This window comes from Aspergillus fijiensis (genome assembly GCF_003184825.1).
Source record: "Aspergillus fijiensis CBS 313.89 unplaced genomic scaffold BO72scaffold_114, whole genome shotgun sequence".
NCBI classification, from domain to species: Eukaryota; Fungi; Ascomycota; class Eurotiomycetes; order Eurotiales; family Aspergillaceae; genus Aspergillus; species Aspergillus fijiensis.
In genome coordinates this window covers 50,917-68,885 of record NW_024469090.1, presented here as the reverse complement: position 1 = coordinate 68,885, position 17,969 = coordinate 50,917, and the positions used below count along the sequence as shown (strand labels likewise).

At 55.3% G+C, this 17,969-nt stretch overlaps 7 protein-coding genes across 7 annotated transcripts; 1 reads left to right on the top strand and 6 right to left on the bottom strand.

The window, feature by feature from the left end:
* Positions 1–358: 358 nt before the first annotated feature.
* On the bottom strand, positions 359–1,339 carry BO72DRAFT_453989 (uncharacterized protein). The gene is made up of 2 exons (XM_040946123.1): positions 697–1,339; positions 359–645 (listed from the first exon to the last, which is right to left on the bottom strand). The coding sequence occupies exons 1-2, from the start codon at positions 1,319–1,321 to the stop codon at positions 425–427; spliced, it is 846 nt and encodes a 281-aa protein (XP_040795153.1). The 5' UTR covers positions 1,322–1,339; the 3' UTR covers positions 359–424.
* Positions 1,340–1,548: 209 nt separating this feature from the next.
* BO72DRAFT_502228 (uncharacterized protein) lies at positions 1,549–3,252 on the bottom strand (the record flags this gene model as incomplete). Its single annotated transcript, XM_040949042.1, has 3 exons — positions 1,549–2,390; positions 2,445–2,706; positions 2,767–3,252. 3 exons carry the CDS (start codon positions 3,250–3,252, stop codon positions 1,549–1,551), a joined length of 1,590 nt encoding a protein of 529 aa, XP_040795152.1.
* A 1,539-nt stretch (positions 3,253–4,791) lies between these two features.
* BO72DRAFT_392822 (uncharacterized protein) lies at positions 4,792–5,891 on the top strand (the record flags this gene model as incomplete). The annotated part of the gene is made up of 6 exons (XM_040941910.1): positions 4,792–4,981; positions 5,033–5,052; positions 5,113–5,146; positions 5,215–5,288; positions 5,346–5,722; positions 5,792–5,891. The coding sequence occupies 6 exons, from the start codon at positions 4,792–4,794 to the stop codon at positions 5,889–5,891; spliced, it is 795 nt and encodes a 264-aa protein (XP_040795151.1).
* Positions 5,892–6,360: 469 nt separating this feature from the next.
* BO72DRAFT_502226 (putative PKS-like enzyme) lies at positions 6,361–7,895 on the bottom strand (the record flags this gene model as incomplete). Its single annotated transcript, XM_040949041.1, has 2 exons — positions 6,361–7,182; positions 7,257–7,895. The coding sequence occupies 2 exons, from the start codon at positions 7,893–7,895 to the stop codon at positions 6,361–6,363; spliced, it is 1,461 nt and encodes a 486-aa protein (XP_040795150.1).
* A 195-nt stretch (positions 7,896–8,090) lies between these two features.
* BO72DRAFT_502225 (uncharacterized protein) lies at positions 8,091–10,130 on the bottom strand (the record flags this gene model as incomplete). Its single annotated transcript, XM_040949040.1, has 1 exon — positions 8,091–10,130. The coding sequence occupies one exon, from the start codon at positions 10,128–10,130 to the stop codon at positions 8,091–8,093; it is 2,040 nt and encodes a 679-aa protein (XP_040795149.1).
* Positions 10,131–13,267: 3,137 nt separating this feature from the next.
* On the bottom strand, positions 13,268–15,260 carry BO72DRAFT_417857 (putative 3-hydroxyacyl-CoA dehydrogenase). The gene is made up of 3 exons (XM_040942613.1): positions 15,144–15,260; positions 14,452–15,087; positions 13,268–14,389 (listed from the first exon to the last, which is right to left on the bottom strand). Exons 1-3 carry the CDS (start codon positions 15,226–15,228, stop codon positions 13,278–13,280), a joined length of 1,833 nt encoding a protein of 610 aa, XP_040795148.1. The 5' UTR covers positions 15,229–15,260; the 3' UTR covers positions 13,268–13,277.
* Positions 15,261–15,542: 282 nt separating this feature from the next.
* On the bottom strand, positions 15,543–17,203 carry BO72DRAFT_453984 (cytochrome P450). Its single transcript, XM_040946122.1, has one exon. The coding sequence runs from the start codon at positions 17,175–17,177 to the stop codon at positions 15,600–15,602; it is 1,578 nt and encodes a 525-aa protein (XP_040795147.1). The 5' UTR covers positions 17,178–17,203; the 3' UTR covers positions 15,543–15,599.
* Between the last annotated feature and the right edge of the window lie 766 nt (positions 17,204–17,969).

Genomic DNA, 17,969 nt, shown 5'->3' with positions numbered 1-17,969 from the left:
AGATCGTAAAAAAAAAAAAAAAAAAAAAAAAAAAGAACTATGATAGACCACCAGTGTGAACCAACGACCCAATAAATTCTCCCTCCGGTTTGAACCTTGCCCTTTCAGCTCGCCTCGTGTTATCGGCCGTCTTCGGTTTCTCTGAGCCCAGATTGCTGAACGAAGGCCGCGACCGAACAAAATCTGTTTACACAGTCAAAGCCCATCATCATCCCTGTAGATGCTGGCCCATCGCTATGAGAAACAGTCAGTGCAGGACAGAAAAGAATCGAAGGGCCGGGCTGACCGTATCCCAGTCTCCACGCCCATCAACGAACCGCAAGTCCGTTCCGAGGCGAATGATACCATTCGTGTCGTGGTTCAAGGTCGAGGCATGAATCTTGACGGGGCAATCAGCGAGCATCCTGCAATCTCGCAAGAGCCTTCATACCATGTAGGAATCATGGAAGACCACATCCCCCGCCTCATATGCCGAAACAAGCCACCTGCGTTGGTGCTCCTCACCAAAATGCCTCGGATCCTGACTGAGCATGCCATTGGACATCATATTCTGGTTGAACGCGGTCTTGGCCTCCTCTTCTGAGAGGCCTGCCGCTTGGGCCTTGCTAGTGAACTGGCCTTCGGTGGCCCTACCTAGGACGTGGCCTGGTCGTGTTAGCTCGAAGCGATCGATAGCCAGCTCCAGCAACTACAGACCGTTTTCAAGGTAGATCAATCCGCCCCCGTTGAGGGCGATATCCCCGACCGGAACCCACGCTGTCAAGACCGAGTCTTCCCCATGCCGCAAGAAGATATAGTCGTAGTGTACCCCAGTCGCTGGATTTCCAGGGAGATTATTCCGCAGGATAGTCCGTTCCAAAGCCCATGTGCTCTTGCCCCAGCCGGTGAAGTCCTCGACGAAGGCGATGAGAGCCGGATGTTTGCAGAGATCATTGCGATACCAGTCTTCAGCATGGGCACGAAGGGCCAGCATCATGAAGGTATCGGACGTGGTGGTTCCGGTGCCGCGGCGACCGGTTCCAAAGCCGGGGTAGTCGGTGGCGTCCTGGGAGCGATCGAAGATCCCCTCGATTGGGGAGGTCCGGGGATCCAGAATCCCGGTCGGCGCAAGCATCTCGAAGTATTTCCTCCTTGCCTCAAGGACATCGGCGCGAGGCAGAAGCCCTTTAAGGTAGAGATACCCGTCTCGTTCCAATCGGTGCCGCATCTCAGCCATGGGAGTGGTACGCGGACAGGTTGCTTCGAGCAGACCCGTGCGTTGAGGGTCTAGTTGGCCATCGTTGACGTATAGGTCGGGAAAGTCGGTCTCGGGATGGGGCATGATTAGGATTCAGATTGTATTAGTTGCCAGAGTGAGAGGTGAATTGAGAAAGAAAGTTGATGTTGCTGGGCCATCCATAATATACCTAGTGATGCATTGTATAGGGCAACCCGGGGGAAAATTACCCAGAATGGCATTTCATCCCGATTACTAACTCATGTTACAATACATAAGCTGCGCCCGGACCGAAACTTCCCTTTGAGGTATAAACCGTCCGACTCCATGCATCATTCAAGATTGCCTTCGAGACCCCAGAAAGCTCGGAGGCGATGGCTCACTTTCAAGCATGGCCACCCCACATGCAGCTCGGCCTCAGCAACCAGATGCATCAGCTCTCGAGTCTCTTCGGGATCGTCGAACAGCTCACCACCCAATGCGATTGCCAGACCCGCGGTCAGCTTGGCGGGCATATATTCCGGATTCGACATGGCTATCCCACATATGACGCGAACCGCATTACGCATCTCCTCCTCTTGCTTCTGCAGATACTGAGCGCGCCCCATGCCTAAGCTGGGCAGGCGGGGGTCATGCGCCAGTAATAAGATGCGAGACAATTGGAGATATTGCTGGCCTGCAATCGGGCAGTCGTAGGTGTAGTAGATCACCGGGAGTAAACTGTCCCTGTTCGCGCTGGCAGATGGTGCATCTCCCGGGTTCTCCGGGCGAAGGCGAAAGGTCCACAATTGGGTTCGATGTGAATAGTGTATCGGCTGAAATGAGTCGGGCTTGCGCTGTTCCCAGTCCAGTACATACTGCCACAGTCGATCCCACTCCAACTTGTCTTTGGGTCCGTCACCGTAGGCAAAGGTGGTGACGCGTGCTGCATGTGCAATCATGCGATATGTCCACGTAGCATCGTCAGCGGGCGCCAGGGACCAATTCGCATTGCAGGAGGCAAGGCTGGGTTCAACGGCTCGTTTCACCATGTTGCCAATAACGATTTCTTGCCGCAAAGCCACAATCATGGCTGCATCACTGAACCCCGATGGTCGGACGTTACCACCTTTGATCTGAAGCAAAATCGGGGTGGAAACCGCATGCGATGTGAAGACCTGTGCTTCGGTTGGCTCTTATGCTAAAGTCAGCAGTTGGGCCGGTACTTGGGATAAGACCCAACACCTACCGGACATTTCTTCGAGTAGTCTTAAGAGCATGGCGGAGGCCAGCACGCTATCGTCCAAAGCCTTGGACGTATCGTTGAGACTCGGGATCAGGACTTCAAGACATCGCCCCTCATATTCATGCGAATTGCAGGAGCTGATACCCATCGTCAACTCCCGATGTCGGGCAGATATTGCCAAAACGGCAAATAGGATGGACGGGTCTTTGGTAACGGTGGCCCCCACAACGGTTTGGAAGTGCCTGTCAGGAATGCAATAGTCGAACTACGCTCGGTCAATATCATTATTGTAATCCACTTAAGTGCGATCGGGCACTTGGCTTACCCACGACACTAAATTGGTGAAGAAATACTTCACCAGCCGGGCCTCTTCCCTGGAAAGTGGCCAGAACTGCGGCGAGGCGGTCGACGCAGGTGCTGAGACCGACGGGCCAGGGTCATGGTCGGACGGAACTGCTGATCCTTGATTCTGCGATGCAAGCGGTCGCTTTAAAGAACGCTTTTGAGGACACCGAGTCGGTGGGATTGCGGAGCTTCTGTTGCCAGGGTCGTCCTCACCGGCGTCCACCAGTTCCGATCGAGTGGCTTGTTGAACCACTTTAGGTCTCGCGCTGGTCCGCCCAGGAGCAGACTTGCGGCGTTTGCGCTTGGACGATGGTATATCCACCAATTTGATGCGGAGGTCTGGCTGACGACTTTGGCTGCAAAGCAGACCCGCTCGCTCGCAAGGGGAGCAAGTGTTGCGATTGACAGCGAGATCGCCTAATTCACAACTGAGTACAAAGACCTCTAAGGTCAAGAGTGATTCCATTCAGACTCACATTTCTGGTGTTTATTGCGGCATCGCTCACTGGCAGTACGGTGGAATATCTGGCCTTAGCTCACATTGTGTGCAGACACTCCAGAGGCATAGATAGCCATACCATGCAGGAAGCGAGCGTCCACCGCGAGGAGAACTTCTGCAGAGTGCTCGGCTGTGAGTCGTGTTGCTGTTTATGTTGAAGCTGTCGCTGGTCGATAGCATAGCGAAGCAGGCTGATTTGGAGAGATGAGAGTACTGTAGTTAACTAACTTATCTGTTGTACAGCACATGGCCAGAACCGAGCGGGCATTGAAGCATTCCAGTTGGGGCGGAAAAGACGGGCAGAACCGAGCGGAGAGAAAGGCGGTGGCCAGTTCCTCCGGGCGTATGGTTTACCCGCCCCGAGGTCTTTTTTTGGGCCGGTTCAGCAGTAAACTCTTTGAAATGATAATGCTGCAGACAGACCTTCGACCTGATCCTGACAAAAGTACTGACCCTTTTTTTAAACTAGCTTATAACTAGCTAGCTATCCACTCACTCTGGGAGTGATAAGTCTCCGAAGAATGCCCGAAGTTTGGCAATCATCGGCCGGATTGAGTATCTCAAACGAACCGTGCCGCAGCGGAAGGGCGGAACCGTTGATTCAATGAATCAATAAATCAATTTAGGTTCGACCGGTACAGTCCAGGATGAGACATCGGGTGGATCGACGCCTTGGTTTACGTCTGCATGGCCCTGATCTCGGAGTATGGGTGTACCGTACATGCACAAAGAATTATATGCTCGAGCATGTGCATGGGGGCTTGAGGCATGAACAATGAGCGGCTGTCTACTCAAAATAGACCCATGATGATCCTATGGGGCCGCTGTCGATGGCGAGGCAGCAATGGACAGATGATGACCAAGCTCCATGTTTGAGGGCCACGAAGATGTTATAGATGGGGTTGGAGCATTGATCATACTACACCCTACGCCTAGCTGATAGCAACTTCCGGTATAAGGTCACCAAGCCGTTTTGTTTTGAGCTGTAGAGCCAGCCGTTGAGCCAGCCGTTTTTGCCCGACGGCAAGATCCTCGTTATTGATCCATGCGATCACACGGTGCTTATTTTTACCTCGACATCCCTGCTGTTGATATCATCGATATCTTCACCTTAAGCTAGTAAATCCTTCAGGCCCGAACAGGGAGCAAGTAGTCAACGCACGAGCATGGCCGAAGTTGTTCCACGCCAAGTGTGGAAGATAGATTAACTCGAGATTAAACCAACTGCAACGTGCCGTAGCGTGTGCAGATCAGGCGCAAACCCAGGCGCAAACCCAGGGCTTAGCTGTCGCGTACTGAGGTCAGACTCTTTTCTAGTTCCAGCCTGCTACCATGCGCGGAAGGTGTCGGGCATCAGCTAAAAATCTTAGTCCAGGGGCTGGACAAGGTCAACCCTGGCCATTGAGCTCCTGGTGACTGGATTTGTATTTTCAATTCTTCCTCACTTTCTTTGAAGACCCAAAGAATGCTCATCGAGCTATCGAACGCAAATGGTGGTAACCAGCCATGGCCCTCAATGAGATTGGAGTGATCGCACCGCCTGCCGGGGTCACGCCCGACTTTGCGCACCCTACACGACATCTGCACACGGCAAATCGCGTGGTCGTCATTGTAGGAACGACTGCTAGTGCCATCTCTCTGCTGGTGCGCATCTACAGCCGGCTGGTGGTGGTGAGGAAATGGATGCTGGATGACAGTAAGTGGCATGGATGCGTCGGGTAATCACATCTAACCAACGGATCATTAGCTGTTCTCGTGCTTTCATGGGTGAGTGTCGGTGACTAGACGACTGGCATCGTCGACTGATTTGGAATGTTCATGGTGCAGATGTTCGCAGCCATCACACAATCCGTCTTACTCTGTGAGGTGTTCCGCAGTGTCTGCCCGCTTCCCGGAGATGGATCGCTAACAACACACCGGGGTTTTCAGACGGATACACTCACGCTGGGCTTGGGATCCATCAATGGGAGCTCACAGTAGAAGACTACAACAAGTCACTGAAGGTACGGAGTTCCAGTCGTGCCTGGTTCGTCTAGCACCCTTCATTGATGGCCAAGCAGGTTCTCATGGCTGGCGCAGTCATGTACATCCCAGCCCTCGGACTCTCCAAGATCGGCCTCATCATTCTCTATTATCGCCTGTCCGATATGCAGCGCAGCTGGCGAATCATCCTATGGAGTTTCACGATCTTTGTCATATCCTACATGGTCATTCTCGAATGCTTGTTCCTCTTCGGCTGCAACCCGATCCAGAAGGCCTGGGACGTAGCCATTGAGGGGCAGTGCATCAGCCGGGCCTCGATTTTCTTGGCCGGCACGTGCGCCAGTATCTTCATCGACATTGTCTTGGTGATCACGCCTCTCCCGGTGGTGGTGGGGCTCAACATGGCGCCCAAGAAGCGCGTGGGGGTGGCCTGCATGTTTGGGCTTGGCGGACTGTATGCTTCGTCCTTCCTCGTCTTCGTCGGTCGCACTGCAGCTACTGACGAATGCATGATCGTGGGTAGGTCCCTGGTAACCAGTTGTATGCGGTTGGTGTCGGTCGTCCCAATGCTGCATACCAACGACGAATCCTATCGGCTCGGGGCTATGGTGTTGTGGATGTAGGTGATGATGAATTCGCGTGGTGATGGCAGGGTGCTGACCGTCCTACAGCAACGTTGAAGCCAGTCTGATTATTGTCACGGCTTGCGTACCATCCTTCCGCCAGGTGTTCTTCTCTGGCTCGTGGAGCAGCAGTGACAGTCGGGAGAGGGCTTTGAGTAGTTATAGCCTGCGGAGCGGGCAGCGACGACATCGCGGTTTCACCAATATTACACTGGACCTTGACCCCGATCGACCGGATTCTGTCGAGCGGGTCGTGCCTGGTAAAGCTCCTCAGGAAGCTTAGGATCATCTTCGCCCATTTGAGACGGGCTTCGAGCCAGGAGTTCATGGGGGCAAAAGAGTTTGAATTTTGGCATTTGGATTTAGATTGAGCCAACTATAGAGACGGCGTGGTCAGCGCACACATATTCTTCGGATTGACTTGATGGTAGCATAGATGTATCCATAAAGTGCATTGATTCCCCCCCCTCTACAGCTTGACAAACTGACTCTTCTCCGCCATCTTCCCTGCGAGCCCGGTCACCGAAACCGCTTGCATGACATCGAAGATGGAGCAATCCGCCTGCACCGTCGCAACCGACCAATTGCGCAATTCCACCGCCACTAAGGAATCGACGCCGAATTGCGCGAGAGGCAAGGAGGGATCAATCCCCTCTCGGGTGCGACTGAACATTTCGGCCAATTTCGTGACCAAGGCGTTTTCAATGACTAAGATTGCTTCAGTCAAAGTGATAGCGGCAGCCAAATGGTCTCTCAGATCGGCTTCCGGTGAGGAACGAGATGCAGGACCAGAAGAAAAGGGGGTTTGCTGCTCAAGAATGGCGAACCTGGCATCGCGGTTCCAGCCCGCAGTAGCCTCCGACCGGACCAAACCCCTTGGTAGCCCGGTGACGATGTGACAAGTCTCTGGGGTTCGGACGGGATGGCGGATGGCGGACGCGACCAAGGCCCACACCTCCTGCTCGGACACAGCGCGTAGTCCGAGCTTCTCGAGGTGATGCGTGAGGGGTTTCGATTCTGCGACGACGCCGACGGATGAGACCATTCCCAAGTCTATGGAGACGGCGGGGAGACCCTGACTTGCGCGGTAGCGGGCCAATGCATCCTGATAACTTCCCCCAGCAGCGTAGTTGGCCTGGCCTGCGTTGCCACCGAACCCACTGATGGAGGAGAGAAGAATAAAGAAGCGAAGGTCGGGGGGGAGAAGAGTATGCAAATTCCACGATCCTTGGACTTTGGGCTTGATGGCAGCGAGGTAGTCTTCACGGGTCATGGTCTCAAAGATTCCATCCTAGAGTTGACAAGTAAGATTAGTGCTGATTTCTGTGATCTGTTGATGTTGACGGATCGATCTACGATACGTACCTTCAGCACCATGGCGGCTTGAATGACGCCGCGGATGGGCGGTAGGTGGCAGGCATGTTGCTGTAGAACCGACTGCAGCAGAGTCGCATTAGTGACGTCGCAACTGACTAGCACAATTGTAGCCCCAGTGGTCTGTCGTAGATGTGCAAGCCATGGAGGAGTTCCAGTGGTGGTGGTGGTGGTGGTAGTAGAAGTAGAAGCAGAAGCAGAAGCAGCCGATCGGGAGAGGAGGAGGAGATGGCGGACACCGCCTTCTACCACCAGCCGCTGGGCGAGATACTGCCCGATTCCCCCCACACCGCCGACGATTAGATAGGTCTCCTCACGTGACAGCATCACCACCGGTCGCACCGCCCGCTGCACCTTCACCTTCTTTTCCTCCTCCTCCTCCTCCTCCTTCTTCACCTCCATCACAATCTTTCCCACGTGTTGCCCGGTCTGCATCGTGCGAAATGCCTTCTCAATGTCTCCCATGCCAAACGGCGTGATCGGCCTGACCGGTCGAATCTCCCGTTTCTCCATCAATCCATTGATCGCTCCCAAGATCCGTTGCACCTCCTTCCCTCTCCGTTCCCCGAGCGTGATCAGATCCAGCGACGCGAACATCGTACTCCGCCCAAACGGTCCCATCTCCACCATGCTGTTCTATTCGATATCCCGCTTACCGATCTCGATGAATCGTCCAAACATCCCCACGCACTGCCACGTTTCGCGCAACAAAGTGCCCGCAAGCGAATTGAGCACCACGTCCACCCCCTTCCCCTTGGTCGCCGACATGAGATGATTCGCAAAGGAACGGTTGCGGCTGCTGAATATGTGCGACGGGCGGATCCCTTATTCCTCTACCAGGAAGTCGCGTTTGTGCTCCGACCCGACCGTAACGAAGATCTCTGCCCCGATCCACCGCGCGACCATAATGGCGGCTTGGCCGACACCCCCCGTGCCGGAGTGGATGAGCACTCGTTCATCGCGCTGGAGACGTGCCAGATCCACCAGGGCATGATAGGCGGTGATAAATGCAAGGGGGATGGAGGCTGCCGTGAGGAAGTCCATTTCCGCGGGCATCTGGGCTACGTTGGTGAAGGGGATACGCACCCTGGTTGCGAAGTAGCCGAGAATGAAGGCATATACCCGCTGTCCAGCAGTGAAGCCAGCGGCGCGTGCGACCGGTCCGGCGTGGGTGATCACTCCGCTACATTCAAAGCCCATCCGCGTTTCGTCGAGCTGACCCAGCGCAACCATGATGTCCCGGAAATTGAGTCCGAAAGCGCATGGCTCGATCTCCACACAGTCGTCGGCAAGAGCCTCGTCGGTAGTGGGATCTTCCGTAAACACAAGGCTGTTGAGCAGACCCGGGGTGGCAACTTCCAGCCGAATGTTCTGGCCAGGGGTCGACCAAGGCCGCATCTCGGGGGCCTGAGGCCGCGTGGTGCCCACCAGCTGGGCCTCCTGTTGGTCTTCGTATACCCGTGAGATATGGATCACGGAATCCCGCACAGCGTATTCGGTTTCTGGCAGAGGAGCCGAGGATGCTGCCAATGTGTTGTGGACAATGTGTGCGATATCAGTCGCAGTCGAGAGAGACCACACGGGGGCATTGGGGTCCAAGTCCACCGAGACGTATCGGTGAAGAGGATTCTCACAGCGCAGTGTGCGGAGGAGACCTTGATGCAAACTGTTCAGAGGTTCTTCAGCATTGCATTGTGCACCGCATGATACCCACACTGTAGCCCAACAGCTGCGGAGCACGCGTCGAAGGGCGTCAAATTGCTCAGCAGAAGGGTCAACGAGTATTGGCTGAAAAAGCTCGTCTAAGATGATACAAGTTTTGCCATCGGCAACAACCTCTTCAAGCGAGGAGACAACGGAGACGCCAAACACAAATTCAGCAGCTAGCCCGTGCTGAAGTGCTTGCTGCCAGTCTTCCGGCGGGTTGGTTTTAGAAATGAGCAGAACTTCTGCTTGAGTGGCAGATGTCACGTCTGTCTTGGCCGTCGCAACGACTACTTCTCCTTGGTACCCGTCTGCGATGAGATCTGGCTGGAGGTGGGAGCTGACCGACTCGAAACCGGCCTGCACACAGAGCTCCTTCCACAGGCCACTGGCATGAAAACTGCCCTGCCATCCTGGAAAAAGTCGGAAAATAGTCTGCAACGCACCATCGCCCAGGCTGGGGCCCCAGAGGATGCATCTCCCACCAGGGGCAAGAAGAGCATGCAGTGAGCTGAGGGTCTGAACCATTTCCTTCACCGTCAACAAAGCTGATGCGGATAGAATAAGCAAATCGTAGCTTCTCCGGGCATATCCCTGGGCATCAGGCTCCGCGTTCAAGTCTAAAACCTTGCACTCGATGTCTGCCTCATCCTTGAGGACCGTATCCGCGTTCTTGACCAGTCCTGCACTAGGGGCAGTGACCTCGTAGCGAGAGAACAGTCGCGTATTGTCCTTGGTCAAGGTCTTGATAAATCTCCGTGTATTGGCACCATTGCCTGTTCCAATCTCGAGGATCATAGCCCGAGGACATTTGTGGCCATCAAGCTCGAACAGCCGAGTTAACACCGATTCGAGCCTCTCTGAAACAGAATACCACTCAGCCTGGTTCTCGGCCATGAAATCCAGCAGGATGTCTTTCGCCTGGGCTATTCCAGACAGGACGTCAGGAAGCTTCTCTCCGAATCGACACAGTAATCTTCCCTCGACACACTGTTTCAGCTCTTGTGTCAGCGCTGCCATTCCATGCGCGGTAACCCCCAGGATGTCGAGAATCGGACGAGCCCTTTCTGCAACGTCTGTCATCCATTTCCAGTAACTGGAATGCTCAGATGCAACAAGATCTTTACCTTGAAATTGATGCAAAGCATCCACAATGAACATGACAGCCGCGTTTTGTAGCTGAGAAAGATGGGGATGGGTCCCGCTTGGTGCATCTGGCTCAATGAAGTGCTCAGGTCGGACGAAATCAATATCTGGCTTCCAGACCGAGGTTATAGCAGAGTCTGTCGTCGGGCATCCGCATCGTAGGTTTCGGACCTAAGGACTGGCGCCAGAGCCCCTGGACAGTGAGAACCGACTTTTCGGACTCCGCGCCTGTGTTGGTGACCCGAATTGAGGTTTCGAACCCGCGTCTGTTCACTCTTACCAAGGTCGAATTCGCGTGGAACCGGTGACCTGGGGACGCTGTCAAGTCCGCGGAAATGTAAAGATCCTGAATAGATTTCGGGATCATTGCGGCGCGTTCTTCGCTTCCCCCAACGGGAAGAGTCTGGTAGGCTGTATGGAAGACTGCGTCTAAAGTGGTAGGATGAATAATGTGGGGTTGCTGGTATTGCTGGGGCATTGTCGTCGCCGAATCGGCCACCTGAATCACTGACTGCGCGTATCTAGGAGCGGATTTTGCTGAGACCAGATTCCGGAAGACAGGGCCGAGGCACAGACCTACGGCGTCTAGCATCCTGTACATATCCGCGGGGTCAAGGGTACGCCACGTACTGGGAGGTACTGCTAATGGCGCAGCAGTAGGAGCAGGAGGGCCTATCCAACCGGCACTCTGAGCCAGAACTGAGGTACAACAGAGCCCCTCGCAATGCAACGTCGACGAGCCATTCATCTGTTTGACAGACTGGATCAAGAACTCATACCACCCCTGTCCTTGACGAACCTGATAGCTACATGCACGGAGGGACAGTTGTACCTCTACTCCCTCCGCCGAGTCTTCCAGGATTAGTGGCTTGTGTATTCGAATCTCCTGCAGCTCATAGCCATGGATGGGTTGGGCTGGTGATTGCAACTGTCGCAGTGCCTCAACCACCATGCTCATAAACCCCGCCCCGGGATAGACAATTTCTCCCTGCACGATGTGGTCGCGCACCCAAGGGATATCACGAGGGCGGACTATATGTCGCCACGTGGGCGTGGTCAGAGTCGATCCTGGTGCAGGAACCCCAAGAAGATCGTGAGGGATGACAGTTCGATGGCGGAGTTCTTCGTTACGAGGAGGTTCTGCCCAGTATGAGGTCTCGTGGTTCCACGGGTAGGGTGGAAGGTTGGTCAACACGGGCAGCGTGCTCCAGCCGCAGGGAAAGTTGACGGCTTTCAGGTCAACAGGATAGCCCGCTTGCAGAAGAGTGCAGACGAGCTGATGCATGGTCTGGACAGCGTTCTGGCCACGCGACAGACACGTAGCATAGGTGATCCTCCCACTACTCAGCTCAGGTAACGTCAACGTTTGCCGAATAGGACCAGCCAAAGCGCCATGCGGGCCGACCTCAACAAGCATGTCAATAGCGGTCCTGGTGGCGTCAGAATCATCGCGACACAAGTCACACAACGAGCTCAGAAACTCCACCGGCTGCACCATGTTACGCACCCAATGGTCGGGGTGAGCAATTTCTGCAGCCGACGTGATCCTTCCCCCCGTGGTTGGGGACGAGTAGATGATGCCGGTGTCAACTACGGGGTTCGGCTCGCGGAATCGCGACAGCTGGGCTCGGTACGCCTCAGCCAGCGGCAGCATGTGGTGCGAATGATAGGCTGCCTCGACATGAAGACGACGCACAAAGACACTACAGCTATGGAGTAGTGTCTTGATTTCCTCAATCGCACACTCGTCGCCCGAGATCGTCACGCTAGACGGACTGTTTACGCAGGCGATGATGACCTTGCCGGATCGAACCTCAGCCAGCGCCTTCTCAGCATCCTGACTTCCTAGGCCCACCGCGACCATGCCTTCTCGGCGATCAAGGAGTTGTTGGTACTGACTGTTCAGATCGCCTCGAATGTACACAATTGCCAATGCGCCTTTCAGGGTGATGGCTCCGGCGGCGTAGGCAGCACCAACCTCTCCACTGGAATGAGCGGTGACTCCTGCAGGATGAACGCCCCAAGAACGTAGCGAGTCGACTAGAGCAAGCTGAATAGCCACGCTCAGTGGCAGACTATACGCGACCTGGTTAAGACGACTTTCCTCGGCATTTCGCTGCAGTTCCTCAAGGGCAGACCACGTAGCACCCATTGACTTCAAGCAAGCCTCGACCTCGTGTATGGCATCACAGAAGACCGAAATTCGGAATCGGAGACCAGGCACTCTGCCCGTTGGCACAGAGATCCCAGACTCTTTCGGGACTGGACGCGCCACCGGAAAAGCGGCAGGCCAGTTGATCTTGGGCTTAACTTGCAATAAGTGCTGACCAGCGGAGGTTGATGCTACTGGAACATTTCTCTTATGAACTAATGGCACCTGTCGCAAATATCGTAGTCTTCCATGTTTAGTGTAGAAGGCAAGGTAGGCGTCCGGTCTGATGACGGGGTCTTGTGATGAGCAATTCACTCGAAAGGCCATCCTAAAGCTGCTGGGTCAGGGCTGGGCGCGCTTGACTGCCTGGCAATCAGTATTCGAATGAAAGGATATTTCTCAGCTTGTGCTGGACCTTGATGCATCGCATCAGGTGGCTCTGATCAAGTACGTTTGTAGCAGGGCGGGCCGATCCCCAAAGTTGCGAATGTCGAGCCCGAATCCATGTCACTTCGGTCTTCTGATTTCATCTCTGATTAGCCTTTTGCTGTACCTTGATCCATCAGCAGCCGCAGACGTGACGCAAGTATTTCCCTGTCGCAGAATAGCAAGGATGAGCCAAGCATCGATCCACTGCGTCCGGAGTATCTGAAGCCCCGGGCAAGAATACGCTGGTGTCCATATCTGCCTATGCTGCGGAGTCACGCGTCTGCGCCACGAGATCGATCCTGAAACGGAGTGCAGCCAGTGGGTAGGACGCTCTTCGAGCTGACATCTGCATGGTGTTGAGCTGCCAATGTTACAGGGCTGCCACTGCTGCCTATCCCATCCCCCTCCCTTCATATGCATGATCTACCACAAGTGGCATACTGGAAAGATATCACACTTGAATGGTGGCATTTTCCCGATCATCCCCCTGCAGAACGACGAAATAGTGCTGTATGGTCAAAAGCGAAACCATATTCTCCATGTCTAATCTATAGCACGTTAATAATTGCCTCTCACCACATTCAAACGCAAACAATCCCCGTGAACGCACGCCCACCCTCCTGATACAAAATCTCCTTCCGGTTTCCCTCCCGATCACAGCGATAGACACCACCCCCGAGGTCCGTCAGGAAGATATCCCCAGACTTCCGATCGAGACTCACCCCAATCGCCTCATGCAAACCCCGAGCCAGAATCTCCGGCTTGCCCACCGGTCGCCCTTTTGCATCTAAGCTGACCCGATAGAGTGCATTGCCCAGAGGCAGCTCCCCGCGATCTGTCCAGTACAGGTCGCCTTTCTCCTCATCGATCTCCAGATCAATCGGCTCCGGCAGTCCGCTCAGGATGCACAGCTCCTCATCATCGTCCTCGCCCACAATCCCCGGTGGTGCATGGATCGCAGCCGAGAAGATGCGCCCTTTGCCACTCTTTGGCGCGCCCTTCTGTGTCCAGTAGAACCGGTTGAAGCGAGTCGAGACGGCGATCCCGACGCACCAGTCCCGTACGTCAGTCACCCCTTTGCCTTGGTTCCCTCGCTGTCGTGAGACAAGAGTCTCCAGACCCGACCCGTCAAGGTTACAGCGGTAGACTGCGCAGCCCTCGCGGTCGGAGAAGTACAGCTTCCGCGCTGTCTGGTCGAGGGTCAGCTGCTTGGGGGTGTTGATCGTACCCGGTTCGAGGACGGTCTGGATGTCGCTCCCGTCTAAAGCTGAGGAGTAGACTGCACCATCCTGTCGGCCGGGGACCCCCATGTTGGTCCAAAAGATGCGGTTGGTCGTGGCATCGACTGCGATGCCGTCAGGAAGGAGCTGGTCGGCAACCAACACTTTGGAATCGGTCCCGTCTGCCGCGAGAGAGAGGATCTGTCCGACTGGGGTGGAGATCGAGGAGGCCGCGGTGGAAGAGGCGAGCCCGACATCTAAGACGAGGAGATGGCGATCGTGGGTGGTGGGGTCACTGCCACTGTTGCTGGCTGCGCTAGACAGGGGATATAGCCCGCCCAGGGCACATTTGGCGCCCAATCTACCTTTCTCGAGGTAGTTGGTGGTGAGGTAGTCCACGGTTCTCTCGGAGGAAAGCCCCCGCTCGTGGATATAGTGCTGTTCAATGAAGGCGACGGTGTCGAGGCCAACGTCTGTTCCACCAATCAAACTTAGTATGGCGAGATGGAGATGCAATGAAGGGCATCCAACTCACTATCCATCATCCTGCACGGCAGCGTCCTTCCCCGAATAAACATCTCCTCCCACATAGCATCGATCTCTTCGGGGACGGACACCCCCTCGGAGAGAATGGTCAGCACCTCTCGTTTGACCGCCGCCCAGAGGCGATTGAAGATAAACCCAGTCGATTGTTTGCGTGCGACATACGGCGAGGTCGCGCCTTCGCGGCACCGCTCCACCATAAAGGGGAAGATGGCCTCATGCGTGAAGCCGTCCGTCATCAACTCCACCGTCATGCACTGCGGCGGCATGTAGTAGTGCATGTTCAGAATCCGTGGCTTCACCGCGTCCGGGACCCGGTCCAGCATCTCCGAGGTCTTGTAGGAAGAAGAGTTGGATGCAAGGATGCTATCATTTGGGGCGAGGGCGGATAGATCGGCGAAGGTGGCAATCTTCAGAGGCAGCTTTTCGGGGACGGCCTCAACGATGAGCCAGGCGGATTCCACCGCTTCTTCGAGGTTGGTGAAGCCGTGTGCTTTGCCTGGGATGCAGCCCGTCTTGCTGGCGTAGGAAGAGACTTGATCGTGGATGTAGGCGATGCCGGAGGTGAGTTGCTCCGGGCTCGGATCGCGTAGGTGGACGTCGTAGCCCGCGGAGGCCCAGATGCAGCCTATTCATGGCATATGTTAGCGCATATATCAGGTAATGCGCCTCAATAACACTGACCAATTCGCCTTCCAAGGACGCCAGCACCCAGAACCGCGACGGGGCGGTTCCGGTAGTCGTGCGGTGGTGACCAGCTGGAATGCATTTTGTAGGTGCAGGACGATGTGTTACAAGTTCGGCAGTCAGCAGGAGGAGAGCTTTTTCGGTCCTTTGCATACAGACAGGGATCCGAGATTCCAAGAAGGAAATGCTATATATAAGATCTGCTCATATAGTGGGCTGGTCGCATACGAGGATTCGTTCCTGAGGTATATTCGGGATGCCGATATCCGGCCTGCCGCGGCATGCCGAGGTGTGGTGCTTCTGCTTGGATCCACTGCTTGCTTGATCCCGCGGGAGAGCGGCTGCTATGCCTCTACTATATTTAAACTCATACTATAGTATACTATTCTTTTAACTCCATAAAAGCACACGTATTGGTTGGGACAGACATGAACATACTCCCGCGGGATGTGGTCATGATCCCCCCACCATCCGTGCCCTCACTTCTTCCAGGATCACCCTCTCATCCTTCTCCTCTACTTCCCACTCTTTCTCAATGATCGTCTTCCTGTCTTCACTTCGCAGGCAGAACTTCGCCTTAACAGAACCCGGATCCGAGTCCCTTGACAAAGGCGAATCCTCATCCTCCTCCCCACCCTCATCTCTTAGAATGTCGAACCCCCACAGCAGCCTCGCCACCACAATGAACAACGAGGCTCGCGCCAGTCGGTAGCCCGGACACAACCTCCTCCCAAACCCAAACGCCGAAACCGGCAGCCCAGGGTCCTCGACATACCGCTGGGGCTGGAAGGCCTGCGGCTCCTCAAACACCTCCTCGTCCATATTGAACCCCCACTGATTCGCGATGACCGTCGCACCCTTCGGAATCCGATACCCCAGATACTCGTCCTCCTGGATGACCGCATGCGGCACTCCAATCGGGGAGATGGGCCGCCAGCGCAGGAGTTCGGAGATGACCGCATCGAGGTAGGGCAGGGCCGGGATGTCGGCAAAGGTGGGGAGCCGTGAGGCGCCGACCACAGCATCGAGCTCGTGCTGCGCCTGTTTGACGGTCGCCGGATGAAGCAGGCTGGCAAGGACGAAATTCTCCAACACCATCTTGGTGGTGTGGATGCCCGCCACGTACAGCTCGCCCAGCGAGTAGCAGATGTGCTCCCACGGGAGAGAGGCCACGAGGTCGGACTTGGTGGTGATCTCGTGGCTCCAATTCCAGCAGGGAGCGCTAAGAGCGCCGTCGGTGCACTCCTGGTAGACGGCTTTGGTCTGCTCGTGCAGGGCACTGGCTTTGGTGCGCCAGGTGAGGAAGCGACGGGCGGGGATGAGGCGGTCCAGGATGGGGAATAGGTCGAGCAGGTTGGTCCAGAAGGCGGCGGCCTGGAGAATGAAGACGGCCATCTCGTTGATCTGTTCCAGGCGCGTGTGGTCGGTGTCGGAGCGGCCCTGGCCCTTGCCGTAGACGAGGGTGAACATGACATTGGCGGTGTATTGGTAGAAGAGGTCCGAGAACTTGGGGGTGGTGCTGTTGCTGCTGTCCGCGGGTGGGAGGAATGAGTGCATCAGCTGCTTACTTTGGATATCCTGCAGACGCCGGTAAGCGTTGGTGCATTGGTAGTTGAGCAGCGACATGTGCAGCCGGCGATTGAGGCGCCATTCGTGTCCGTACGGCATGAAGGCAGCCGCCAGCCCTTGGTGGAGGTATTTGTCCAGCCACACGGACGGGGGCCGCGAGCTGTAAATGCTGGCGCGTTTCTCGAGCAATTCCTGTGCCACCTGGCGAGTGCCCAGGATGATGAAGGATCGTGTGCCGATCTTGAAATGTACCACCGGGCCGTAGGCCTGGCTCCATGCATGGAAGGTTGGAGCGAGATCTCGTTGCTGGATGAGGGCTGTCAGTCCGGCCACGAGACCCGGACCCGGTGGGAGTGGCAGTGCTCCTGATGGACCAGAGCGGATGAAGCCGCCATGATACAGGCCGAGAGACAGCACCAGCGTGAGAAGTGTGAGGAGTGTGAGAAGGGCTGGGGTCTCCATTGCTTCACTCCTTGCTTCGTCTCGTGGGCCCTGAGAAATGTCCAAGGGATCACCCGGGGAATGCGGAGCTTTACTAGGTAGCAGCTTTAGCTTTCGATTTCCCACAGAGACCAAGACCTACGTCACCTCCAAAGAGCGATGCTGCATTGAGTTGTAGGGGATGGCGTGTACCAATCATCTTGTTACTACAATGGAGGGTTGACCATTTGGGAGACTGGGCTTAAAAATAGTTCAAGTACTAGTGGACGTGGCATGCAGAATCGCCGTCGAAATGCGCTGGCAAAACTTCTTGGTGGCCGATCGACACGCACGATCTCTTCAATGGGTTTAACGTGAGAAATGCCCCGCTGCGGTAAGCCAGATCGTGCGATCGGGCTAAGCTGTACTCCGTAGTTGGGACTGTTTGACAAGCGAGAGAAACATACATGAGTCTGTCTACTATGGGGTTGTTGTTCTGGTCCTGCCAACTGGAGAAACAACAGTCCCATATTCAAACAGTGGGAAGCCAACCAGGCGGTGAAGACAGCAACAACACAGCAAATGATGAGGATGCAGACACGTAAGGTCTGCGAACATCTAGGTCCACAGTCAAAACGTGTAACTTATACGTGTATACGTTTATGCAGGCACTCCCGCGGGACAGAATCCATGGATTCCCTTGGAAGGTCGGCAAGCCGTCTATGTGTGTGCTATTGACAATCATGATGGTTTTCGTTGGTCGGAGGCCCACCTCTCTGAAACATGGATCCCATTTGTTCGGGGCCAAGCCTTCGCTCCCTGACGCAGGTCAGG